At 51.4% G+C, this 27,076-nt stretch overlaps 1 protein-coding gene across 7 annotated transcripts in view; it reads left to right on the top strand.

The window, feature by feature from the left end:
• TTC39A (tetratricopeptide repeat domain 39A) overlaps positions 1-27,076 on the top strand; it is a 58,277-nt gene that overhangs the window by 12,565 nt on the left and 18,636 nt on the right. For 3 of the 7 annotated variants that reach the window (XM_010370398.2, XM_010370400.2, XM_010370399.2), the window contains exons 2-7: positions 10,207-10,311; positions 19,513-19,644; positions 20,261-20,337; positions 21,159-21,226; positions 23,134-23,198; positions 26,341-26,440. In XM_010370398.2, the coding sequence (XP_010368700.1) occupies positions 10,207-10,311; positions 19,513-19,644; positions 20,261-20,337; positions 21,159-21,226; positions 23,134-23,198; positions 26,341-26,440 (547 nt within the window). Of the gene's footprint in view, positions 1-1,189; positions 1,608-10,206; positions 10,312-19,512; positions 19,645-20,260; positions 20,338-21,158; positions 21,227-23,133; positions 23,199-26,340; positions 26,441-27,076 lie in introns of those variants that run through there. The other 4 variants (XM_030942793.1, XM_030942795.1, XM_010370401.2 and 1 more) reach the window with 4 other exon arrangements.

The raw sequence follows: 27,076 nt of genomic DNA, 5'->3' as shown, positions 1-27,076 counted from the left end.
CTAGAGATTTGAAAGTGCATGGCATGCGATAGGGGCCCCAGCCTCATCACCCTCTTTACACGTACTGCTGGTGGCCTCACCATCCTCACCCTTTCCCACCTCCATGCCTTCATCCATGCTGCTCCCGGATCTGGTACACCCTCTCCACGACTTCAGTTTGTTTAAATAATATAAACTTCAAGGCTCAGTTCTGTCACCACCTCTTCCAGGAAGCTCCCCAGGCTCTCCCCTTGTCTGAATTCTTTATAGTTGCTGGTGGATGTCATCATAGCTTACTTCTAGTAGTTAATTATCTTTTTCGTGCCTGTATATGAGACTCCCAGAGATGGGATGATTCTTGCAAATGAGCACCTGGCCGCTGCTCACAAATGGGCAGGATGGGACTTCACTGCCTTTCCAGGCAGCCTGCTTAGATTTAAGCAGCTACCACCAAGCCCAAACTGCCTGGCTCCCCTGGGATCTGGTGCAAGTCCTGTCCCCACCGTGGTTGCTTCTGCAGGCTGTCCCCTTCTGCTTCTTCTTCTGGCGTCCTCGAGGTCATGGTTGCTCCAGGGGAGCTACAGTCCTTCCTTACTTCTGTCCCTTCCTTTGTCAAGGGACAGCTCTAATGGCAGCCACATGCTCTGATGAGTCATGGTTAAGAGCAGCATCTGGAGCCAGGAGGTGGTGGCTGGTTAACTCTTCATGGGCCAGTGGCTCTCTCTGCCAGAAGATCAGGTCAGGTGGAGACACTCGCCTCAGGGCTCGGTGCACAGTGGACATTTGGGGAGTGTTGTCGGTGACCCCCACACAAGCACTGGGAATGCCAGGGAGAGGGGGCCAAGTGGGGAAGGGGCCAGAGTGTTGGCTTTGGATTCAGGAGGGATGGATTCCAGTCCTAGCTTGCCACTTACTAGGTGAGTGACCATGCGTGAATCAAATGAACCGCAGGCCTCAGTTTTCCCATCTATAAAATAGCAATTATGGGGATCATTTGAGAAGGCAGTGTGAACTGCCAGCTAGCGGTGACTGCTAAACCGTGTTTTTCCCGCCTTCTGGTCTCCTGCAGTCACTCAGTGGGCAAGATGGTGGGATTAAAATCCAGGCCTGGCTCTGGGGGCTGTCTTTGTCTGCACGAATGCCCTAATTAATGCGGGAGCATGGTGACGGCTCAGGTGGGGGCCGCTTCGGAGCGGGAGCTGTGGGGAGGGGAAGTGACAGTAAAGTGGACCTCAGGTCCCGGAGAACTTCTAGCGCCAAATAGGTGGGGACGTGTGAGGAGGGCGCGAGCTCCCGGCCCGGGCGGTGTCTGCGCAGAGGGCGCCGGGCTCTCACCTGTCGGAGCGGGGGTGGGGGCCGCCCGAACCCCCTGGCGGTGCAGGAGCGCGGGTCGCCGCAGGCGGCCATGGCCTCACGGTGCGGGTGGGGAGACAGAGGCCCGGCCCGGCCCCGCCGCCTTCCCCGCCCCCGGCGCGCCCCTCCCCGGCCGCCGCGTCCGCGACCGCACAGCGCCCGGCTCGGGGTTCCGGCGGCAGCACCTGGGCCGCGGCTGGCGTCCGGCTGGGGCAGCGCAGCCCGCGCCCCTCGGCGATGACCTCGGCTGGCGCTCCGGGAGCCCTGCCCGCGGGGTAAGTGCTCGGCTGGGAGGCCCGGGGGCGCGGGCGGCGCCGGCTGGGGCCGGGGCGGGTGGCGGGCGCCACGCCAGGCCTCCCCCGCGCACCAGCCTGGGGCCGCACTGCGGCTTCCAGCCCCCACCCCGCCTGGCCCCTGGGAACCGGCGCCGCCGCTGTTAGGAGTGGGGGCGGGCTGCGAGGAGGCGGAGGCGCGGAGACCCCGGGTTGGTCACTCCCCTTCTGGGTCCCAACTTTCTCATGGAGCTATAGTCACAGACACATTCAGAGCAGCCTTCCCCACCTGCCTCGTGGCGTTCACTCCTGTGGGGTGGGCCCTGTTACTCTCATCCCCGTTACAGATGAGGAAACTGAGGCACAGCACTTAAGTGACTTGTCATCGGTCACCCAGGAGGTAAGAGTTGGGGGTAGGATTTGAACTCAGTTCTGTCTGTTGTCAGATCCCCCTACCCCATCATCTTCAGGGACATTAGGGGAATTTAAACGGCTAAGGTATGGGCCAGCTGGTCCTATTGGGTGCAGCAGGAACCTGGGTAGTAAAAAGTGAGTATTGTCACCTTCAACGTGGCTCTCCTGCCCAACCCTACCCACATCCCACTGAGAAACCCCTATGGGACCCCTACCTAGATCACCCCCGCCAGTGACAGACACTACTGTGGGGAGACCTTCAGCAACTCTCTGCTTTTCCTGGGCCCCAGTGGGCAGGGAAGGGGGCAGCTGCTAGGAGCCCTGACGGCTGGGAGGTTGCTGGGCAGAGAGCCAGCCCAGGTGAGCTGGGAGGAGGGCTCACCCTGCCTGGAGCCTCACCACCAGTGACAATATTTGCTAAGGGCCGGAGGCATGACACATGAACAGGGAGGTGACGAGGCTGGTGCCAGCTGGCAGCTAGAAGCCTCCACAGGGCTTGCATGTGTGTGGCTGTATCAGGGCTTGGAAGCTGGGTTGCTGGGGGACACCCTGGCCTGGGAGAGGGTTGCGTGGCGAGTTTCAGCTTGATCATCTTTGTTGTATGACTTTGGCCAGTCCTTTACACTTCCTAGACTTCTGGTCCCTCCTTTGGAAAACACAGAGAAGTGGGATTGGCTGCTCCTTTCCTGCTCTGGGCCCAAGTCTTTGTAAAGCTGGAGGCTGGGTAGGTTCCTTCTGCGCAGCCCTGACTGAGCACCACCACCCTGCTGGTCCAGAAAAGTGGTTTCCAGGAGAGAAGGAGGGCATGGAGCAAGGTATCTATCAAAGAAGTCTAGACTCCAGGGCTGAAAACCACATTCATCCCACTTCCTTATATGCTTACATCCCTGCCTAAGTGCCCTCTACAACCCTGGGCTCCTCTGGCCCTGCTGCAGGCCTCGGGACAGCAAGCTTGCTCTTCTCACGGGGGTGGGTCTTCCTTATGCGTAACCGTACCTGCCTCTCTGCATGCCTGCCCACTCTTCTTTGAAGCCACCTGTCCGTCTGTCACCACCACTGGTTAGGGTCATCCTGGTGGAGTCTGAGCAGAGGAGGGCCGCACGCAGCAGGACCATTCTCACCTTCACTACAGAGACACTCACTCAACAGACACTCAGCAAGGCCTGCTCTGGGCCCAGATGGTCACTGGTGAACAAATCAAGCCTTAAATCTCTACCTCTTTAAAAACTATGAAATATTTTAAGTCTTCAGAAAAATATAGCAAATAGTAAGATGAACTCACATACCCTTGCCACCCAACTTTGTCAGATATTAACATTGTGCCCCATTTATTTTATATTCTTTTTAAGAAATAAACCATAGTACAGACCCTTGAAAGTCTTGTGGAAACCTCTTCCCTCCTTCCCTCTCCAGAATTGATTGCCATCCTGAGTTTAGGTTTTATCATTTCCATGTTTTTATTCTTTTGCTCAGTGTGTGTAAGTCTCAAAAATACGTAGTTTGTTCTTACTTCAAAGTTTTCTGTGAATGGAGTCCTATAGCATGTGTCATGCTGCAGCTTGTGTTTTCACACTCAACTTCAGGTCTCAGATTTAGCCTTGATCCTGCAGCTGTTGTCCCACTTGCCCTAATGTGTGATACACCACCCTATGTAGACACCTCTGTTTGTTTATTTATCCTTCTTGATGGATGTCGAGATGTTCCCAGTGTCTTGACAGTGAATATTCTTGTACGATTGTCCTTTGCACATGTGTTTCACGAGGGTGCCACCTAGTAGTGGAATCGCTAGGTTGTTGGATATGTGCACTCAATCTGAAATGAAATGAAATGAAATGAAATGAAATGAAATGAAATGGAGACAGGATCTCACTTTGTTGCCCAGGCTGGTCTCAAACTACTGGGTTAAAGCGATCCTCCTGCCTTGGCCTCCTGAAGTGCTGGGATTACAGGCGTGAGCCACCGTGCCTGGCCCACTCAATCTTTTAAAGTTATTTAGTTTCTTTATAAAGTCAGTGCTACTTGATCAAGAAATGATGGTAAGGCTGTGTGCAGTGGCTCATGCCTATAATCCCAGCACTTTGGGAGGCCCAGGCAGGCGGATCACCTGAGGTCAGGAGTTTGAGACCAACCTGGCCAACATGATGAAACCCTGTCTCTACTAAAAATACAAAAATTAGCTGGGCATGGTGGCGCATACCTGTAATCCCAGCTACTCAGGAGGCTGAGGCAAGAAAATCTCTTGAACCCAGGAGGCAGAGGTTGCAGTGAGCCCAGGTAGTGCCACTGCACTCCAGCCTGGGCAACAGTGTGAGCCTCTCTCAAAAAAAAAAAAAAGATGGCAATACATAATTTTAGAAAAAATAATAATTACTCACATTTTCTGAGTACTCTTGTGCTTTCCATAGTCTTAATCGTTCTTCACAAAAACTGTGGGAGGTAAGTACTGTCATTCCCGCTTCCTTGATGAGGAAACGGAGGCTCATAGAGGGCATGGAACATTCCCAAGGTTATCCAGCAAGTAATAGCTGCAGCTTGGGTCTAGGGTTGTCTGCTTTCAGAACTCTTGCAGGCCACACTGCATTAGGTTATGCTACATCACTCCATGACACATTTATGTGCAGCTAAGGGAGACTTTTTGGAAGGAGAGTCAGAATCATTTTTGCCATTTAGAAAGATCACTTCGGAAGCAACAGATCCCCATGGACAGATTATTTTACTCGTTGAGCCCAAGTTCCCCTCGGTGCTGGAGCAGGGATTAAAATCCAGCTCTGACTGCAGTTGGCTTCCTGAGCGACCGCTCTGCCGCCTCACCCACCCCACACCTACCTCACCCTGACTGGGATGGAGGTAGGAGGATTTTCTGTCCTCAGTGGGAACTGAGGGTCTCCCAGCTCTACCCAGATCGGCCCACTGGCACAGAAGAAGTAGTACAAGCCAACTATAGTAGAGAAGTGGGAGGGGAGGGGAGAGTGGGGGTGGCTCTGGGCTACGTGACACCCCTTCCCACCCCCTAGCTCCCTTCTCATTCGGGCCTCAAGTGTGGGTGGGATCTTGAATGAGAGAGCTGCCACCACTGTGCCAGAGCTCTTGGCATTGGTCACCAGTTCTGCTCCATCCAGCCCAGCACCTCTTCTCCCCATCCCTCTCCTCGGTTCCCCAACACACAGTGGAGAGGCCACCATCACCACGGGAATAGATAGATGTTACCTGGGCCAGGCAAGGTGTCCCGGGAAAAGAAAGGTCTTGGAGATGAAGGGGCAGCCTGTGGAGAAATGGGGGCCCCAGTCTCAGTCAGGTGAGGGGAAAGGTTTGGCGCTGTTGCTTCCACAGAATGCATTTTTGTCTTCTCCCAGGCTCCTGAGAGGAGCCTGACTACGTACCTGTCTTCACTGCCTGTCCCTGCCTTATCTGTCAGAGGCAGATAAGGGTGCCTGCCTGCTGACAGGACTGAGTGAAATAATGCAGTCATCAATTTAGATAACTTGAAGTGGTAATCTCTTTGTGGCAATGGGTGGTTGTTAATGCTATTATTAAGTCAAATGGGGTGTATGTCTCCAGCCTTCCTGAGCTCTCTAGCCTCCTCAGCCTCACCCCTCCATTAGCTGGCCTTCCAGAGCCTCTGTCTTCTAAGCCCTTCCAGAACACTTGTACCTCCTAACTGTGATGTCATGCCTCCAACCCTATGTGTGTGCTGTTTCCCCTTCTTAGACTTCTTTCTCCATCTTGTTCTCAGTTTGATGGCATTTGCCTTGATGCCATCCTCCTTCCATGATGCCATCCTCCTTCCACTCAGCCTCCTCAGTGCCCCAGGCTGAGTTAGAGGTGTCTTCTGGGCCCCTTTGGCCCCCAGTGATTCCCATTATCACAGCCCTGAGCACTGTGGCGGTCGCTGCCCTGTCTGCATCTGTCTCCTGTAGGCTGTGAGCTCCTGAAGAGGCAGGCCTAGATCTGTGTCCACTCTGTGTCCCCAGAGCCCAGTCCTATGCATAGCCTAGAGCGTGAGATTCATGGGTGCTTGTGATAGGGAAGGAGGGAGGAAATCAGCCCAGGGTTCAGCTTACTCCCAGTCGGGGGGAAGTCACCGCAGACAGCCTCATCCCAGTTAAGCAGAAGAGGTGCCGGGGCTACCAAGGGAAGGACTGTGCCCCTCTGCACTGACTGTCCATCCGGCCTGGATCTTTCTCTCCAGGTAGACCAAGGAGATGGGACCTCTCCCTCGGTGGGGGATGGAGGTGGTAAGGGGTGCGTGTATGTGCAGAAATGGGAGGCAGGCTCTTGGCTCTGAAATTGTTTAGTGGTTGCCATAAACCACAACAATGGGCTTGACTCCCTGGAGCTGAGCTGATGGGCACTGGCTCAGGCAGAAACTTGGGTTAGAACGCATGCTTGGATGTATGACCTTAGCCAAGTTACTGGTCCTCTGTGCCTCAGTTTCCCCATCTGCAATGGTATGTAGGTGTGGGGCGTAATAATCCCATTTCACAGGGCATTTTGAGAGCAATTAGAGAGAATGCCAGTTAAACACCCGGGCAGTAGGTGCGCACTGCTGCTTCGTTGATTCATCCAACAGAGAGGAATGGCGTGAACACCAGTCACTAGGCTGTGCCCTGGGCACACAGACAGACACCGTCCCAGCCTCCGAAGAGAGGGGCAGGGGCAGCATCAGGTGGGGCCTTTTAGGCCATGGAAAGGAACTTGGCCTTTACCCTAGGAGCAATGGGAAGCCAGGGAAGGATTTTAAGTCCAGAAGTGACATGGTTAGATTTGTTTTTTGTTTTTTTGTTTTTAGATGGAATTTTGCTCTTGCCGGGGCTGGAGTGCAATGGCACGATCTCTGCTCACTGCAACCTCCACCTCCCAGGTTCAAGCGATTCTCCTGCCTCAGCCTCCTGAGTAGCTGGGATTACAGGCATGTGCCACCATGCCCGGCTAATATTGTATTTTTAGTAGAGATGGGGTTTCTCCGTGTTGGTCAGGCTGGTCTCGAACTCCTGACCTCCGGTGATCCACCTGCCTCAGCCTCCAAAAGTGCTGGGATTACAGGCGTGAACCACCGCGCCCAGCCAGATTTGGGTTTTAAAGACGTATCTTTGGCGATTATGGGAGAGACGGGTTAGGGGAAATAATGCTTCCAATGTTCTCTCTCAAAGAAACTACCTAGAGGCTGGAATGAGTTACAACAAACATCCTTTAAAGTACATTCCTGGCCAGGTGCAGTGGCTCACGCCTGTGGATCCCAGCACTTTGGGAGGCCAAGGCAGGTGGATTACCCAAGGTCAGGAGTTTGATACCAGCCTGGCCAACATGGTGAAACCTTGTCTCTACTGAAAATACAAAAAATTAGTTGGGCGTGGTCGTGGGTGCCTGTCATCCCAGCTACTTGGGAGGCTGAGGCAGGAGAATAGCTTGAACCTGGGAGGAGGAGATTGCTGTGAGCTGAGATCACACCACTGCTCTCCAGTCTGGGCAACAGAGCGACACCCTGTCCTCAAAAAATAAATAAATAAAAATAATAATTAAGTACATTCCTGAGCTCCCACAGAAGTAACAGAAACACCCTTCAGCCAAGAGTGAAGAGAGAACTGAAGTCAGGCTGGCAAACAAGATGAAGCCACAGCAACCTTAGGCTGTTTACACATTTCAGAAATCTAAAGCTGGGAGTTTCAATGGCCACTCAACAGATGGGAAAGAAGGTCTTGGGCCTACACAGTTACAGTTTGAGGAGTTGGAACTTGGCATCCCCCGACTCAACACATAAATCTGGGACCCTCCGAGGACTGCAGCCTCAGTGAATAGGAAGATTGGCTAGAAAAAAGGTCCGCCCCCACCAGCAAAGGGAGACAGCATTTCTGGTGGGAAAAAAAAAAGACTCCCTAAAAAATTATAAATACTGGTCTGCCATCACACACACTTTGGGTTTGATGGCACACCACTACCTTTGTGGTCCTGGAAACCATAAACTTAAAAAAGTAACTTAAATGGTCTCAGGGTGGTAGTTCCCCTGGGAACCTGGCCAAAGTAAATGAAAACTCCTTCCTGGAGCAATCCCACAGTCCCTTTGGATCTCTCAAAAGTGAATTTGCAATATAATCGCAAAACACACAGGGAAATAAGCCAGTGTGAGCAGCAGGCACCAGAAACAAAAAAGAGCAGATTTAGTTTCCCTGGTAGTCTAAAATGCTGGAATTATGAGATATAGAATAGAAATAATTACGTTTAAAATGTATAAATGAATTGAAGATGGACTTGAGGCAGGGAACATAATACTACCCCAGATAACTAAGATTTGAAAAAGAACCAAGTGGAATTTCACAAAATGAAAAATACAATCATTGAAATGAAAAATTCAGTAGACAGGATAAGTAGCAGGGCAGACACACCTAATGATTGAGAGAGCTGGTGAAATGAAAGAAATCACTCAGGATCTAACAGAGGGTCCAAGAGATAGTATAGAAGTTAGTTAAGAGACATGAAATATGGAATAAAAAGGTCTAACAGAGAAGAGAGAAGAAGGTGGAAAGAGTGGAATGGAGAGTGTTCCGACAGACCTGGGTAAAGATGGTGCTGGCCTGGACCAGAAGGTATTGGGCATAGAAGGGGTTGATTGAGAGATGTTAGGAAGTAGGCTGTGGCATTTACTTGTAATCCCAGCACTTTGGGAGGATGAGGTGGGAGGATCACTTGAACCCAGGAGTTCGAGACCAGCCTGGGCTACATATGAGACCCCATCTCTGTAAAAATTCTTAAAAGAAAAAAAAAAGTTAAGAAGTAGAATTGATGGGGTTTAGTGGGGTTTAGTGATGGAGGGGATGCAGAGGCCAGAGAAGGGATGTGGCAAAGATGATTATCAGATTTTTGGCTTGAGGAATTGGGTAGAGGAGTGTTGCTTATTAAAATGGCAGACAGGCATGGTGTCTCACGCATGTAATCCCAACACTTTGGGAGGCTGAGGCAAGAGGATTACTTGAACCCAGGAGTTCATTGAGACCAGCGTGGGCAACATGGCGAGATCCCATATCTACCAAAAAAAAAAAAAAAAAAAGAAAGGCAAAGACTGGGGGAGAACAGGTTTGGGAGAATGAACAGGAGTTCAGTTTTGAAAAAGGCATGTTTCAATTTGCCTGGGAAGATCTGCTGACGCATGTCAGAGCAGGAGACTTTAGAGCTGGGCCTTAAGGTATATGTAGGAGTTTACCTGGTGGAAAGGCAATTTCTTTTAACTAACTTTTGGGAAATAGGACTTCCCTTCAGGGAGAGCATCAGACCCCTTTCTGGAACATTCTTTCACTCAAAGGAGGCCCCTTGAGAAGAGGCATTATCAAAACATCAAATAGACAGGGCTTCTGGGATCTCTTAGTTCCATCTCTCATTTTTATATGGGAAAGCTGAGACCCAGAAAAGTCAGGGGTTTGCTTTCCTAGCCTTAGACCATTCATTCATTCATTCATTCATTCACTCACTTAACAGATATTTATTAAAAGCCACTTTGTATCGGATACTAGGTGCTGGGGATATAGCAGTTAAAGATTCTTGCTTCCTGGAAGCTTATAGTTTAGTGGAGGGAAACAGACAATAAACACAACAATAAGAAAAATATATCATGTCAGAGGGTGGTAAAAGCTACAGAGAAACGTAAGGGCTCAGGTATTCTGGAGGAGTCATTGGCAAAGTGAATTTGAAAGGCCCTGGGCCTCTCGTATGGGGCTGCTGCCCCTCGAAGCCCATTGTGACAACGTCTGGGATTCTAGAGTCCAGGCCTGGGGGAGGGAGGAGGCTTAGAGAAGGAGGAGGGAAAAAGGGGCTGTGGCATTTAGTGGGTGGGCTGCACCCCCCCGGGGGGCAGCAGAGCCCAATGGGTCAGAAGGGCCACAAAGACTCCCTTTACCCTTGTGGAGGGTAAGATCATTTATTGCTGAGGCCTCTTTGCTCCTTGCCCTCGGCCCCTCCCCTACCTCCATCAGATCTCAGATGACATTCCCTTCTGCTCCCCCTCCCACCCTTGGGAACACCAAGAGGTGGGTCCAAATTGTCCCTGTGTCTCACTACAGAGTGGCAGCCTGGAGGAGCTCGTGACAGGCACCCAAAGCTGGCCAGGGAGACCAAGTAGGCCCTGTGAGGCTCTGTCCCAGCCAGGAGAGGCTGGAGGGCTGGAGGGCTCCTGTGTCATGCCCCGCATCTCTTCCCCCAGGACTCCTGAGAGCAGCCTCCACGAGGCCCTGGACCAGTGCATGACCGCCCTGGACCTTTTCCTCACCAACCAGTTCTCAGAAGCACTCAGCTACCTCAAACCCAGGTGAGGCTCAAGCCCCGGTTGGGGTAGGGGGTGTGCATGACAGTCAGGGAGAACCAGAGGTCTTGTATGAGAGGAACTCTGTGTAACTAAATGCCTTCAGCTTTCTGGGTCACCAGGACCTCTGACAAGTCCCATAAAAATGGCTCAGGCTCCATTCCACAGCCTGCGTGCATCCAGGCCCTCTCCAAGGTCACTGTGACTTGCTTCTCCTTAGGCTCTTGAGGGTTCTTCACACTTCATTATGTGTTCCCGCAGAATCCACTTGGAGTTTCTTCCTCGCCAGCTCTCACACGACCCTTTGTTTATTTTTCCCTAAAGCACTAAAGACTAGGTTGCCTGCTTTCCTGGGTGTTTTAGGGCAATAAAGAGGGCTGCTCGCTCAACCATTTCCTTGAATGCTCACTGCCATGTTTCTGTAAATGCAAATCAATAATGTGCATATACTCCTTTTTCTTATCACTTTTCCTCAGTTTTAAAAATTGAGATATAATTCAGATACCATAAAACTCACCCTTTCTTACCACTGTAAAACATTTATTGGGCTGGGCGTGGTGGCTCACGCCTATAATCCCAGCAGTTTGGGAGGCCAAGGCGGGCAAATCACTTGAGGTCAGGAGTTCAAGACCAGCCTGGCTAACATGGTGAAACCCCATCTCTACCAAAAATATAAAAAATTAGCTGGGTGTGGTGGTGTGTGTCTGTAATCCCAGCTACTCAGGAGGCTGAGGAAGGGGAATCACTTGAACCCTGGAGGTGGAGGTTGCAGTGAGCCAAGATCGTGCCACTGCACTCCAGCCTGGATGACAGAGCAAGACTCTGTCTCAAAAAAAACCAAAAAACCTCTATGGATAGTTGAGAATTTAGCTTTCTTACACCCCTGTTCCACCTCCCTTTCCTCATCTTTCTCTTGTCATTATATCACAATATTGGGGTAACTCAATAATTAGGGTTTAGCTGGGTACGGTGGCTCATGACTCTCATCCCAGCACTTTGGGAGGTCGAGGCAGGTAGATCGGTGGAGCCCAGAAGTTTGAGACCAACCTGGACATGGTGAAACCCCATATCTACAAAAAAATACAAAAAAATTGCTGGATGTGGTGGTATGCACCTATAGTCTCAGCTATAGTATATAGTAGCTATAGTCTCCGCCACTTGGGAGGCTGAAGTGGGAGGATTATCTGAGCCCAGGAGGTTGAAGCTTCAGTGAGCTGTGATCTTGTGCACCACTGCCTGGGCAACAGAGCAAAACCCTGTGTCAAAAAAAAAAAAAAAAAAAGAGGCTGGGCGCAGTGGCTCAAGCCTGTAATCCCAGCACTTTGGGAGGCCGAGATGGGCGGATCACGAGGTCAGGAGATCAAGACCATCCTGGCGAACACGGTGAAACCCCATCTCTACTAAAAATATAAAAAATTAGCCAGGCGTGGTGGCGGGCACCTGTAGTCCCAGCTACTCGGGAGGCTGAGGCAGAAGAATGGCGTGAACCCAGGAGGCGGAGCTTGCAGTGAGCCGAGATCGTGCCACTGCACTCCAGCCTGGGCAACAGAGCCAGACTTGTCTCAACAAAAAAAAAAAAAAAAAGAGAGAGAGAGAGAAAAGAAAGAAATAAGCAATATTTACCTTACTATACCTTTGTGATGAATGCTCATTGCAAAGAAAATCACGTGTGAGACTGTTTCCTTCTAGAGTTAATAATTTTCTTGCTTTTCCCATTTTCCTAATTTGCTAAACATGTATCCTTAAGTCTTTGTAACCACTCCCATCAGATCATCCTATCATGAGTTTTTCCCAAAATGCTGAAATGTATCAAGTAAGCACTCAGTACCCCCCTCATTTTCCTGGAAACCTATCCTTGGGAGGGCAGACATGTCTTCTGGCTCCTCCTGGCTGTTTCCTAGAGCTCCTTTGCTTTTCTCCTGTTTCTTTGATTCCAGGTCTTTTCTCTTGTGTACCCCTCGTTTGCCAGGGAATGTCCTATAGAAATTTCCTAAGAAAGGCTGGGCGCAGTGGCTCATGACTGTAATCCCAGCACTTTGGGAGGCTGAGGTGGATGGATCATTTGAGGTCAGAAGTTCAAGACCAGCCTAGCCAACGTGGTGAAACCTCGTCACTACTAAAAATACAAAGATTAGCCGGGCATGGCGGCGAGTGCCTGTAATGCCAGCTACTCGGGAGGCTGAGGCAGGAGGATCGCTTGGACTCAGGAGGTGGAGGTTGCAGTGAGCAGAGATTGCTCCATTGCACTCCAGCCTAGGTGACAGAGTGAGACTCTGTCAGGGGAAAAAAAAAAAAAAAATTTCCTAAAAAAGACTTGTATAAATATATTTTTTTCCCTAAGAATTTTGAATACCTTGCTTCAGTGTTCTAGCATTTACTGTAGCTGTGAGAACCCTAATTCTTCTTACTTACTCCTCCTCCAGAAAGGTTTAGGATTGGCTCTTGTATTTCTGAAAATCTGGAATTTTACCGCGATGTGTGGCAATGAAGTCTTTTTTATTCTGGATTGTTATGCGGGCTGTCAGTTCTGGGAAATGCTCTTGTACGATAGTTCCATCTTGTTTCCCTTTCCTGGGCTTTCTTTAACGTGCCTTTGGACCTCCTAGGTCAGTCCTCTTCTGAGTCTCTTCCCTGTCCCTCTCGTTTTTCCCATTGCTTCATCTTTTTTCTCCGTCTGATTTTTGGAAGATTTCCTCACCCTTCTCATTAATTCCTGCTGTTGACTTCTTTATCTCTGTAATCATATGATTAATTTCCTGGCATTCTTTATTCTCTGAATGTTCTTTTTTCCCTAAAACATCTTCTTCTTGGTTGATGGTGTACTAACTTCTTTATATCTCTATTTGGAATATGAGGCCCTTAGGACAGTGCCTGGCATGTATTAAGTATCTAATAAGTATTTATTGTTATTGTCACAGAATATTATTTCTGTTTAAAATATTTCATTCTTTTCCTGCATAACTTGGCTTTCTCCGTGTTCCTGGAGTCTGTTTAATGGGGGAATTCTCTTCTCATGGGATGCTTTCTTCAAAAACCCAGCCATCCCCGGCTGTCTGTCTAGTCCTGTTTAAGAATGAGCTCATGCGAAGGCCAGCCGGGAGGTCTGTGCCAAGCTGCCTTGTAGTTGGTGGAGTTGGCTTTGGATGACCTGGCCCCCAGATGTCAGCACCTGGGATGACTTGGCTTCTCCAGAGAGGAATCCTCCATTTCTCAGCCTGGACAGAGAGCCTTGGCCGCCTGAATTGGGAGACTAGGGGCTGGGGTCTAATCATCTCTGCCACCTACTCCCCCTAGTCTGCCTCTTTTCAGCTCCAACTTGTCCCATGCACCCAAGACCCAAGGAAAAGTGAATGCTGAGGCCGGGGAACTGGTTTCCACAAGTCCCCAGGCCTGACCTGTTCAATTTCTGTAGACATGATGGACCCATCTTTCTCCCTCTAGGGTCAGTGGCCCAGCTTCTGGGGTGGGGTGAGTGTTCCAGGGCATGGGGCAGTGTCCACACCTCACTCCCACCCTCTGAGGGAACCTGGCTTGAGAGGGTCAGGCTGGGTGGGTCAGGGCCTGCAGCAAGAGTGTGGCCATGGCCTGAGGCAGGCCCAGCTGCAGCCTGCTCTGTCTTGGAATGTCCAGGTTCCCCTCTCAGTTTTCTTGGAAGGCTCCCCAGCTCCTGCTTCTCCCCTAGTAATTTCCTGTTGCTCACTCAAGCCTGGACCCCAGACCATAGCCATCCTCCTGCACTGGAAACCAGCTGCCCAGGACACAGCTGCTCAGCCTGTCCCATACCCCAAGCACGGACACTGGCCTTTCTCCTCACCCACTGAAGCCCCGATAAGGTCATGCCTCAGCCTACTCTAAACTGTCCTGTAGACTTGGGGCCAACAGAAGGGAGTCGAAACACTGGAGAAAATATGAAAACCAAAGGCTGTGGCTGCGCCTGGGTCCTCGAGCTGTCCCTGCCACAAGGTCCCTGAAAGGGCTTTTCCCTCTATGGCCCCCTCACCTCAGGAGGGCATTCTAACAGGAGTCCTGTGGCTCTCAGGACCCCCAGAGGAAACCCTCGTCCTAACAGAGACACCCCAGGAATCCAGTCTTCCCATGGAGCCACCTGTTACCTCACGTGGGAAGCAGTGCAGCATCTGTTTCTTAGCCCCTGCCTTATTCCAGAAAAGGATCCTTTCTTTCTTTTCTTTCTTTCTCTTTCCTTCTTTCCTTCTTTCCTTCTTTCCTTCTTTCCTTCTTTCCTTCTTTCCTTCTTTCCTTCTTTCCTTCTTTCCTTCTTTCCTTCTTTCCTTCTTTCCTTCTTTCTTTCTTTCTTTCTTTCTTTCTTTCTTTCTTTCTTTCTTTCTTTCTTTCTTTCTTTCTTTCTTTCTTTCTTTCTTCTTTCTTTCTTTTCTGTTTGTTTTTGAGACAGAGTATCACTCTGTCGCTCAGGCTGGAGTGCACTGGTATAATCTCAGCTCACTGCAACCTCCACCTCCTGGGTTCAAGCGATTCTCCTGCCTCAGCCTCCCGAGTAGCTGGGATTGCAAGCGCATGCCACCATGCCTGGCTGATTTTTTATATTTTTAGTAGAGGTGGGGTTTCACGATTTTGGCCAGGCTGGCCTCGAACTCCTGACCTCAGGTGATCCACCGCCTTGGCCTCCCACAGTGCTGGGATTACAGGCGTGAGCCACCACACCAGGCCCTTTCTTTCTTTTTGAGTTTAACAGTTTTCCTCCAAATAGTAGTGTCAGTAGCCCACTACCCCCATACCACCTGTGACAACCCAAAATATCTCCAGAAATTGCCACACGTCCTCACGTTGGGAGTGGGGATACCCTGGCACTTCCATTGAGAACCGCAGGTCTAGAGAAAATAATTCTTGCTAGAAAACAGCCTCCCTTCCTCACTGATGGCCACTGAAGCTTCAGAAGATGTTGGGCCCAGTGTCATTTGCTGTTCTTCACTGAACACACATTGTCTCGTTTAATTGTCCTGGTCCCGTGCAGTGGGGGACGGTGCTCCTCTTTCACTCCAAGTGGGGCATCTGGGCTTTCCTAGCTCCCTTCCCCGCCTTGCCTCTGCTTTCCGTAAGTCATGCCTTTGAGTAGTGTTGTCTCTGCTTCTAGCATATTTCACTTAGCACTGAGTCTGACCTGACGCACTGTCTCTGGGACATGGAGGCTACTGCTTTTGGCTTTCTTGAATTCTACGATCGTGTTTAATAAACGGCAGAGTGGGATTCGGATCCAGGTCCTCCAGCTGCACAAACCACACACCGACTGCTGTGTGTGTGGTTTGCCTTCCCTCTTGGGTTGGCGGCATTTACCTTGGGCAGAGCCTCACATCTGCCTCCCTCAAACCACGAGGAGTGAAGGAGGTGGAAAGGGTGCATTGGGGGCGTGTGTGGGGGTACAACAAGTTCAGGGTATGCCCTTGAGTGTTCTGGAGTTTCTCTGAGGGAAGAGGTAAGGTCACCTGCCAAAAGTGAGGGGCCAGGTGGTGTTGCAGGGATAACGAGGAGAGGGGAAAAGGTGTTTCTGGACAGGATGCCGGGCCTGGCTGAGGCCGGGGACCCAGCCCAGCCTGTGTCTGTCTGTGTAGGGGGCAGCTTTCTCCAGCATTGCTCAGTGGCAGTGTGGAGAAAGTGGGCAGTTGCGTGGCTCCTCAGCTGGGCTCCTAGCTGGGTTCAGCAGGTTGGCAGACTTGGCATTGAGTATGTTGATGACAGAGAGAGACTGGTATGAGGACACTAGGCTAAGCAGTCAGGAAGAGGGGACAGGCTGGAGGAGGGAGGATGGGCAGTGGGAGTGATGAGCCAGTACGGGCAGGTTAGAGCTGGGAGGCTTAGAGCTGGGAAGGTGGCGGCATCCTTTAAGACTCCAGAAGCAGAGCCATTCTGTGTGATGAAGACAAGGTCACGCTGTGACTCAAAAGATGGAGATGGTTGGGCAGCTGTCACTGGTTCATTCAGCCTTTGAGCGCCCTCCTGGGCCCGGCAGTGAGCTGGGTGCTGGTGCTCCATTACTGAGCAAGATGTGGGCTGTTCTCAGGGTCCAGCAGGGAAATGGTGAAACAAGCAATAAGGGGTGCCAAGAACTACCCAGGGACCCCACTTCATGTGGGAAAGGAGCTGGTCAGGAGGACTGCATCATTCCCTGGGGCTCATTGCCAAATAGAAATTCAGGGTCATTTGTTCAAATATTATTAAAATTTAAAGACAGTGACAGCAGAGAATTAAACCAAACATGGGCCCTTTTTAGGCACAGGCCCTGTGCAACGGCGTAGACCACACACCCATGAAGCCGCCCTGGAAGGCTTCCTGGAAAAAGTGACATTTACACTGAGATGGACTGGATGAGAAGGAGTCAGCCAGATAGAGGGGGCATTTCTAGGCATAAGGAACTGCCTATGCAAAGACTGGGCAGTGAATGAGGGTCTGGTGTATCTGAGAGATGGAGACAATCACCCTGGCTGGAGTGGGAGGAACTGAGGCAGATCCCAGAAGGAAGAGGGCAGGGTGATGGACAGCAGACTGGGGATGGGGAGTCCATAGAAGCAGCTTGGGCTGGAGAGGAAGTGGAGTCTGAAAGGACCAGAAAGTGGAGTAGGGGGAGCGTCAGTGAGCATGAAGGGTCAGAGACTTGGAGAGGTCAAGGGGCTGCCTCTGCCTCCCATTGCCCTCCCTATCCTGACAGCTGGTCTGGGCCCAAGAAGGTGGGACCCCAGTAGACATGTCCCAGAGTGAGGGGACAGCTCGGGAATGAGCCGACTAACGGCCTGGATGATATATATGCAAATAAGAACTTGGGTACAAGCTAAACTTGGAGTGCCTGAGGTTCGAGGGTTGTCATATCTCTGTACCCCATTTCCCAGTTCAGACTAGAGTTGGGGACTTCCAGGAGGTAGGCTGGGGAGGGGCTAGTATTCTTAGCCACAGATGCCTGTTGGGGCCTTGGGCCTCAGACTAGAAATTCCAGTTTGTCTGCCAGCTGCCCGGGGGGAGCTGTCCCTCTTTCTGGGCCCAGCACCAGACAAGGTTCCACAGGTGGGGCTGGGCAGGTGGTGCTGAGTCCCAGGCCTCAGACCTGCAGTGGGAGAGGAAGAGAGAGACAAGGGCTTGAGAGATGGAGGGGCCTGGGGGCTGGGGGTGTTATCTGGGGGATGGGTCTGTGTGCTTCCAGGGAAGCCCCTCCTCAAGGAGAAGGTTTTTATGCAGGGAAGTGGCACAGGACATGGAGGGACTCATATTTACCGAGCTTTGGTGCAGTGGCCCCTGGCCTGGATATTATTCTATTTAAGCCATGCAAAAACCCGTGGGGGAGAAGAGTTACGGTTTTCCTTCTGCAGGGAAAAACTTGAGGCTGAGAGAGGCTATGAGACATGAGACATGCCAGCTCACACAGCTGGTAGCTGGCAAAGCTGAGACTCCAACCTGTGTCTGAGGGGCTCTGAAGCCTGGTTCTGGCCCCAGCTCTGGGCAGCCTGCTCCTCTCCACAAGCCACTGCCTGCAGATTAAGCAGTCCTGGCAAAGGCCTGGGAGCATCCAGAGAGTACCCCTGGCTGGCAAGCGGTGGAGCAGCCTTGGTTTCCTTCCTTTGACCCTCAAGGATCACAGGAGTGTCACCCAGAAGTAGCTTAATTTACGAGTGTTTTATGAACAGGAAAAGGGGTAAAGTCACATGATTTCACAACCAAACAGCCTGTAAACCTTAGTCTTCTCTCTTTCCTCTGAAGTTCCCAGCATAAACCTGGCACTGAGGAGCTTTATAAATAATTCACAAGGAGACCTGGGGAAGGAAGTAAAGGCGCTCCCAGTCAGTCCCACAGGCTTACAGGGACCCGTGCAGGCTGGCATTATCGTCCCCATTTTGCAGAAGCAGAAATCTAGGCCCAGACATGTTAAGTGGCTCCCTCCACATACAGAGAGGACATGGCATTGTTCGCATCCCTCCTTGCCTGTTGCCCTCTCCATGTGATGGACTAAATGCCACCCCCTGCCCCCAATACACCCTTCAGCTGAGGAGCCTGGGGCGGTGGAGGAGCAGGGAGCCCGAAGACTCCTGAGGCCACCTTGGCTCAGCCCTGGCATCAGTGCTGAGGACAGAGATGAGTCACACACAAGCTCTGTCCTCGAGGTGCCCACAGTCTGGGGAGAGCTGAGCCTATGCTGATGTCAGTTCAGCATGGCCTGTGCCTCAGTTACAGATGGAGTGTCTGAGGAGGAGGCCTGGATTCCCAGGGCTCTGGGAGGCATTTGAGGGCCTTGACAGATATGTCAGGAGATGTAGAGGAAGGGTATTTCTTTCTTTTAAAAAATATTATTATTACTTTTTAGAGACAGGGTCTCACTATGTTACTCAGCCTGGTCTCAAAGTCCTGGGCTCAAACAATCCTCCCGCCTTGCCCTCCTAGAGTCCTGGGATTACAGGCATGTGCCACCCCATCTGGCCGAGGAAGGGCATTGCAATCTGAGGGAACAGCCTGGGCAAAGGCCTGGAGGAGGGAAATGTGGGATTTTCTAATGGAAGGTCTGTGTGGTTCAGTGTGGCTGGGGGTGCAATCTTGAATGTGACCAGATGGGGTGGATGGGGAACAGAAGCATCAAGAGGCCTGGAGAGGTGGGCAGGGCTGACATCTTGTGGAGCTGCAGCCCCGGCAGGATCTTCTAGGATGTGGGAGCCATGGGAAGGTGTAACTATTGGGCACCATGATCAGATGAGGGGAGGGAGTGGGAAGAGGCAGCAGGTGACTAGCGAGGAGGTCCAGGGAAGTGGGGTTGAGGGCGGCCCAGGGGTGGGGTTTGGGCTAAACAGGATCTCACAGACAGGACTTGGGCTCAGCCTACAGGAGGTAGGGGCAGAAGGCAAGAGGGTGCCACTGGGTGCAGGGAAGGGCAGCCTCAGGCCGACATGCACTAAAGCCTTTCTCAGTGCTCATGGCAGCTATGCTGCTGCCACCGCTACTGAGCTGATGAGGAACTGAGGCTCAAATCTGGTAGATCACTTAGGGCCACTCAGCAGGAAGAAGGCAAGCTGGAAACAGAATCTGAGGTCTTTTGAGTAGCAGTGAGCAGATCAGACCTGGCCAAGGACCTCCCCGTGCCTGGACTTCTGGTCCCCTTGCCTCACTGTAGAATGGAGGAGGACGGAGATGAGCTGCCCAGGGCCAGCTGCCTCTGGGGCTCTATGAGGTTGTGCTCTCAATGTCCCTTCTCTTTGGCAGAACCAAGGAAAGCATGTACCACTCACTGACATATGCCACCATCCTGGAGATGCAGGCCATGATGACCTTTGACCCTCAGGACATCCTGCTCGCCGGCAACATGATGAAGGAGGCACAGATGCTGTGTCAGAGGTTGGGGGCATTGGGGGCAGGGATCAGAGGTTGGGAGGCCCCACCCTTCTGTCACCTTGGCCCATCCCAGTACCTAGCATGCCACTATTCGCACTGCTGCTTTTGGCTAAGAAGTTGTGTCTGCAGGTGCTAAGAGCCGTCTCTGTTGGCCCTGCCTCAGGAGCTATGTTGTCTGAGCCAGTCACTGGGCAGCTTTCAGGGACCAGAGTGACAGAGTAGAGGAGGAGGCGCCATGACTTGAGTGGGCAGGAGGGTAGGCCAGGCCGGGCACAAAGAGACATTAAGGAGAGGAACCCAAATGTGGCACAGGTTGGGAGCTGCCAGGAGCAGCGTCACCTGGCCTGGAAGTGGGTTGACCAGGGGCTGCTGTTTAGCCTCAGCCCCAGGACTGATCAGGTGGTAACTGTCCCATTTTATCAGTGAAGACACTGAGCCTCAGAGAAGTTAAGTGACTGTTTTTGCCAGAATATCAAACCTCTTCTGCCTGACCCCAAAGTCTGTGTTCTTTCTGTTAGCTCTGTCTCTCTAGGAATGTTCCAGAGTGTAGCAGAGAGAGACAGAGACAAGTGTGGCCTCTCTCTAATCCTCACCTGAGGCCCCTCTTTTTCCTCTTCAGGCACCGGAGGAAGTCTTCTGTAACAGATTCCTTCAGCAGCCTGGTGAACCGCCCCACGCTGGGCCAATTCACTGAAGGTGTGGCATCCAGGACGTCCTTTCAACCATGCTAAGCCCAGGCGGCCAGCTCCAGGCCTAGGAAGGGGCAGTTATCCTCCCTGTCATCGCCTAGGGGGCCAGGCCCTGGGGTCCATGCCAGGACACACATGGGTCAGACCTGGGGCCTTTTGAGGCATGGCTCTCTAGTGAGGGTGTGGGGGGCAGGTGAGACCCACTTATGTGATAGCACTACTGGCTGAGAACCTGCAAGTCAAGAAAAGGGAAAGCTGTCCAAGGCCAGGGCTCTGCTCCTGAGGCCCATGGGTGTTTAGAGTTGTATGTGCAGTTGAGTTTACTGATTTAATTATCCTGGTGATCACATGGGTCCCAGAGGGGAATGTGGTATCAGCAGCTGAGTCACTGGGACAACATGAGAAGAGATGGTGTGGGCTATCATGGTCCATCCACGTCTTTGTGCCATGACCACATGCAGCTGTCCTGGAGGCAGCAGTGGCTGACCACAAGCAGTGAGGGGCTCTGCAGCATAGGAGAAAGTAGCCTTACCCTCCTCAAGAGCCCTGGAAGGTTCTAGCGCCCCACAATGCATCTGATGTTGCTGGGTGCACAGCACCTACAGTGGTGCTTGGAGAACAATATTAGGCGACCTTCTTGGGGAGGGTGTGAGCTAGCTTCTAGGGACAGTGACGAACACTCTGAAGCACTGGGTGACAAGGTAGGGGACAGGAGAGGTGCTGACATAGGTTCCCTTTGCTTTTGGGAAAGTGGGGGTGTGAGGATTCGTCCCAGGCCTCCTGATTAGAGTCCCAGGAGGCCACGGGGCTTTGGTTTTCTCCCCACAGAGGAAATCCACGCTGAGGTCTGCTACGCAGAGTGCCTGCTGCAGCGAGCAGCCCTGACCTTCCTGCAGGTAGGGACCCCCACTTGTACAGGGAGGCTGGGATTTCAGAAGATCAATTTCCACATCCAACCACAACCCATCCCCTAGAACAACTGTGACCCATCCTCCATAGCAACCGCGACCCATCCCCTGTAGCAATCGTGACCCATCCCTCACACTCCTGCCCCTGGCAGGTCTCAAAGGGAAGTGATGGGCATCACCTCCTCACACCCCGAGCACATGCGCTCCCACTGTTACTGGGATGCTATTTCCACTGTGTGGCTGCTACATTTCCTGTTAAGGGTCCTGTGGGGATGATAGGCATTGTCTCAAAGCCTGCTTTCCATGTGATTCATTTAACAAGCTCTGTAGCACCTGTGATGTACCAGACTTTTTGCACACAGTACAGGTATGTAGTTTCTACATACCTTACACACATTACAGTTTGTTTTTGCTAATATTTATATTTGTTATTTAATCTTCACCACAGAGGCCTGTGAAGGGGAGACTTAGAGGAGAGGGGTCACTTTCCCAAGGTCACATGATTAGCAAATGATGAGCAGGGATTTGAACCTAGGTCTGATGAAGTTGGAGCCCAGGTCTCCTCACCACACAGTGGGAATGATGAGAATGATCACTGCATGCTTTTGCCTGAAAGCCTGGGTTATAATGAGAACATATCATCATCATTATATATGTGTATTTAGCAGAAGAGGGACATTTTAGTGTTGGGGTGCTGGTTCATTTCATAGCTTTTTTTTCTATCTTTTTGACCTGGGGAAATTAGAATTGGATTAATCCTAATCCTTGCTTTAGGATTCACTGTAGTGATTGCACCATAAACGACATTTTGTTTTGTTTGTTTATTACATTTTTACAAATAATGAACACCCATCAACACCACACCCAACTGGAGGACAGAACACTGGCAATAACTCTCCTCACCCTGGGGGCTCCTCCTCACCCTGTCCATGCACCCAACAGGGGAATCACTACCTAGAGTATTATGTTTATTGTCCCCTACCCTTTTCTTTCTTTCTTTTTTTTTTTTTTGAGACGGAGTCTTGCTCTGTCGCCCAGGCTGGAGTGCAGTGGTGTGATCTCAGCTCACTGTAACCTCCGCCTCCTGGGTTCAAGCGATTCTCCCGCCTCAGCCTCTGGCTAATTTTTGTATTTTTGTATTTTTAGTAGAGATGGAGTTTCACCACGTTGGCCAGGCTGGTCTCGAACTCCTGATCTCAAGTGATGCGCCCACCTCGGCCCTACCCTATTTTTTTAAAAAAATAGCTTTCTCAGCTTTGTACTCACGTCTGAACAGCATATGGTGATGTTTCATTTGCTTTTGAGCTTCCTAAGTGGTGTGGGTCTTGCTTTCTTCACCCGGCTTTATGTGACTGTGTGTTATTCCCTTGCCTGAACACACCGCAGTTTGTTTATCTGTCCTTCTGCTGGTGGCCATTTGGGCTGTTTCTGTTTCTTGGCTATCATGAACTTCCACAACCCTTGTCCATCCGTCTTCCGTTGGGTGTAAACATTGAATAGAGCTGCTGGCGGCCGTAGGCAACGGAACTTTACATTTATAAATGTGATAAATACCTGCTTGTTGTAAAAACCACACACAATCCAAAAACAAGCATCCTGTTCTCCTTTCTCGCAGTCCCTCCACCTAGAGGGAGATATTGTTAACCACTGGGCGTGGCCCCTCCAGGCCTCTCTCCAAGCACAGAGTACGTGTACCTGGGAGGCTGGTCCAACCCTGGGCATTTTAGAGGTTTTGTTGAGCCAAAGAGTAGGGAGGCCTGGTTTGGCTGATCTCCGACCTCATCCCCCAAGGGTTCCTCACAGGGAGGGGCAGTCAGGCCCAGAGCCTTGCCTGATCCCTCTCAGCCTACGGCTGCCCACCTGGGCCAGGCGGTCAGCATCTTTTCCTCCTGCAGGACGAGAACATGGTGAGCTTCATCAAAGGTGGCATCAAAGTTCGAAACAGCTATCAGACTTACAAGTGAGTGGGGCTGGCCATCTGCTTGTGGAGACTCTGGGTCACAGCCTCTGCTGTGCTGTCCCCCTCAGGCGGCTTTGTGGGAGGAGAAGAGTACTAACCAAGGCCAGAACCTAGACTGTTGATGCAAGCCAATTTCCATGCCCTTAGGCATGGTCTCCTGGAATCATATTCCCCTGGCTTTCTGGCTGTGTCTCTTCCCTTTGGTCCCTTGAGTGCTTACTCCCTGCCTGACCCTCTGCTGGGGAAAATAAGACACAGATTCTGCACAGGGTGGTCTGGTGGGGGCAGGGAGGTAGCCACAGGAACAGCCATTTTGGGAACAGCAGCAGAACTCCCACAGATCTGTTAAGGCCCAGTCCAAATACCACTTTCCCCATGAAGGCTTCTTTAACTCTAGTACACAGGAAAGGTATACACACACACACATGCATACACACACGCGCGCGCGCGCGCGCGCATGGACACGCTCTCTGCAGGCCAAAATCACTTCCATGCTGTCTCTGGATCCCTGACATTCAAACTAGCCCAGGCCCAGGCTGTGTTTATGAATGAAGATTCAGTCCGGAGCATTTTTACCCAACATGGCTCCATAATCCCTCATCTATGGTTCCCACAGCAACAAAAGCTCTGAAAATCCAGTCCCCCACTCACCAAGTGTTGCATTAAAACTTATTTCCATTAAAAGTTTATTTGAGGCCGGACGCGGTGGCTCAAGCCTGTAATCACAGCACTTTGGGAGGCTGAGGCAGGCGGATCACCTGCGGTCAGGAGTTCGAGACCAGCCTGTCCAACCTGGTGAAACCCTGTCTCTACTAAAAATACAAAAATTCAGTGGGCGCAGTGGCAGGCGCCTGTAATCCCAGCTACTCGGGAGGCTGAGGCAGGAGAATCACATGAACCTGGGACGCGGAGGTTGCAGTGAACTGATATCATGCCACTGCACTCCAGCCTGGGTGACAGAGCGAGATATCGTCTCAAAAACAAAAACAAGGGGGGTGGGGGCAAGAGGTTTAAAGAGAGTAGATAAGGTTTGAAATATGCAGAGGATTATGGAGAAATCACTATGGAAACAGCACAAGAGTGACTGGCAGTACGGAGAAGCCCAGCTGAAGCTGGTAAAGATAAATTTACAGCAACACCAATCTTACTACACCTGCTCAGTAGTCCACATGCACCACAGAGAAGGCGGATAATTTACTCCATGCTTTTTCCATCAGGCAAGAGAGACAGAAAAATCACATGGCAAAGGGGGCTAAGGATAGACATGAAGTTGTAGACCAAAAGACAGGCGAATAAAGTTTTACTTTTACAGGAAGAAAATAATTCATGGTGAGGGATATTGGGGATAGTTGCATAATAATGGAAATGTAGTTAATACCACTGAATTGTACACTTAAAATTGGTTAAGATATTAAATTTCATGATATGTATATTTATCACAGTAAAAAAAAATTGAAAAAAAGAGGAAAAGTAAAAAAGTCTTTTTTTTTTTTTTGAGATGGAGTCTTGCTCTGTAGCCCAGGCTGGAGTGCAGTGGCACAGTCTCAGCTCCCGGCAGCCTCTGCCTCCAGGGTTCAAGCGATTCTTCGCCTCAGCCTCCCGAATAGCTGGGACTACAGATGTGTGCCACCCTGTCCGGCTAATTTTTTGTATTTTTAGTAGAGATGGGGTTTCACCACATTGGCCAGGCTGGTCTCGAACTCCTGACCTCAGGTGATCCGCCTGCCTCGGCCTCCCAAAGTGCTGGGATTACAGGTGTGAGCCACCGCGCCTGGCCTATTTATCATCTTTATCTCCCCCATTTAATGTAGCTGCTTCCCTGCAGGGATATTGTGAACTTGTTACAAGGTATTGCTAGGGTATAATGTACCATATAGCATGTGGACATCACGTTACCTTGGAGGCCTATGCTAGAAGTTTTCTAGAAAAACCAGACAAGTGCTCTGGCCCCAGCCTCCCTACCAGCTGCCAGAATGATGTCGCCAAAGCACACACCTTGTCAGGCCATCCCTTGCCAACTCCCAAGGCTCCTCTTGCTCTTAAAAGAAGTCCTGGGTTATTGCTGAGTCCTTCCTGGGAGTTCACCCCTGCCCTGCTTGCCACATCTCCCACTTCCCTCTGCCTTAGGTCCTTGAGCCTTCCCCCAGTTCTTCAAATATGCCAAGGTGGTTCCTACCTCAGGGCCTTTGGACGTGCTGTTCTCTTTGTCAGAAACACTTTCTGCACTGAGCTTTCTGTACCAGATTTCAGCTCAAATGTCACCTCCTCAGAGAAGCCTTTCCTATCCCCAGACGAGGTCAGGTCCAAGGATTCTTCTCCTTGGAGCCTGCTATCACCCTCATAGTGATTTAATGGGGGGAGGGAGGGTCTGTCCCTTAAAGTGAGAATGCCTTGGGGGCAATGGCTTGGTGGCTTTGGTCCCTGCTGTCTTCCAGTGCCTGGCACAGAGAAGCCTCAAGCTTGCTAATGGAAAGCCTTCAAAACGTTGTCAGCCCAGGAAGGAGGCAGACACATCGCTAAAGCCTCTGTCCTGCCCCAGGTGGCTGCGCTAGGGGCTCTGTGCAGTTAGTAACCAGGAGAAATAGAGTTGAATTCCAACCAGGAGACTCCAGGAAGACTTCCTGAAGGAGGAGGTGTTTGGGCTAGCCCAGTGGTTTTCAGCTACGGGTGATGTCCCCCTCTGAGACATTTGGCGGTGTCTGGAGACATTCTGGTTGTCCATCTGGGGAGAGGATGCTACTGGCATCTGGTGCTCAGGGACTATGGATGCTGCTAAACATCCTAAGATGCCCAGAACAGCTCCCCTGCCACCCCCAACAACAAAGAATTATCCATCCCAAAATGTCAGCAGTGCAGAGGCTGAGAAAACCTCTTTTAGACAGGATGTGGAGTACGAACAAATGTCCAGAAGCTGCCCATGGCAGAGTGTGCCAGGGCCCATACGGCTGAAATTCAGGGGTGAGGAGTGTGTTATCATGGTGGGAGATGGGGTTCGAAATTCCTCAAATATCAGTTCTCAGGATCACCAGAACTGTATGAATCCACCACCAGGGAGTTTACCTGAGGCCCAGCTGGAAGGGGTCCCAGCCCCTACCCCCCACCCCCAGCAGTGGCTGAAACAGGACTTGGCATCTCTCTGCAGGGAGCTGGACAGCCTTGTCCAGTCCTCACAATACTGCAAGGGTGAGAACCACCCGCACTTTGAAGGAGGAGTGAAGCTCGGTGTGGGGGCCTTCAACCTGGTGAGTGCTCCTCCCCCATTTCCACAGTGCCTGGCTCGAGCTCAGTCTCCCCTTCTGTCCCTGACTCGTGTGGTCACTGCCAAGTGTGCCTGCACCTGACTGTGTGCTGGGCACCAGGATCCAGAGACGACCAGATGTGTGGCCAGCCTTCAGGGACTCACAGCTGGGGTGGGGGTGGAGTGGGCGCTGGAGCCAGCTCCAGAGTCCATCAGTGCATTTCTTCCCAAGTCAGGCCAGTAGCTTGAAATCCACTATGGTGGAGCCTTCACAGTGCCCGACCATGGCACACATAATAAATCAGGGCTTTCTCTGCCCTAGAGAGCTACTGGTTAAACATTTACCAGTGGCAGGGAAGGAGAAAGTCCTGAAACCAGCTGATGACTTCGAGGGGACAGAGAACTAAGTCTTCCTCCTGCATGGAGTCGGGGAAGGTTTCCTGCGGGAGGGAGTGAGCATCAGTGCTGGCTCCTGAAGGATTCCTAGGAGTTTCCCAGCTGAGGAGGGGCTTTCAGGCAGAGGGATCAGGAAGTCTGGGAAAACTGTGCCTGATCAAGGGAGGAGGAGCTTCCTAGGGAAGATTTTAGCCTCGGGAACCTAGGTGGCCAGGGGCCTTTCCAAAGTTAGAGGGGTGGCCCT

Source organism: Rhinopithecus roxellana, chromosome 12, assembly GCF_007565055.1.
Source record: "Rhinopithecus roxellana isolate Shanxi Qingling chromosome 12, ASM756505v1, whole genome shotgun sequence".
In the NCBI taxonomy this organism is placed as follows: domain Eukaryota; kingdom Metazoa; phylum Chordata; class Mammalia; order Primates; family Cercopithecidae; genus Rhinopithecus; species Rhinopithecus roxellana.
This window is presented reverse-complemented; position numbering and strand designations above follow the sequence as displayed.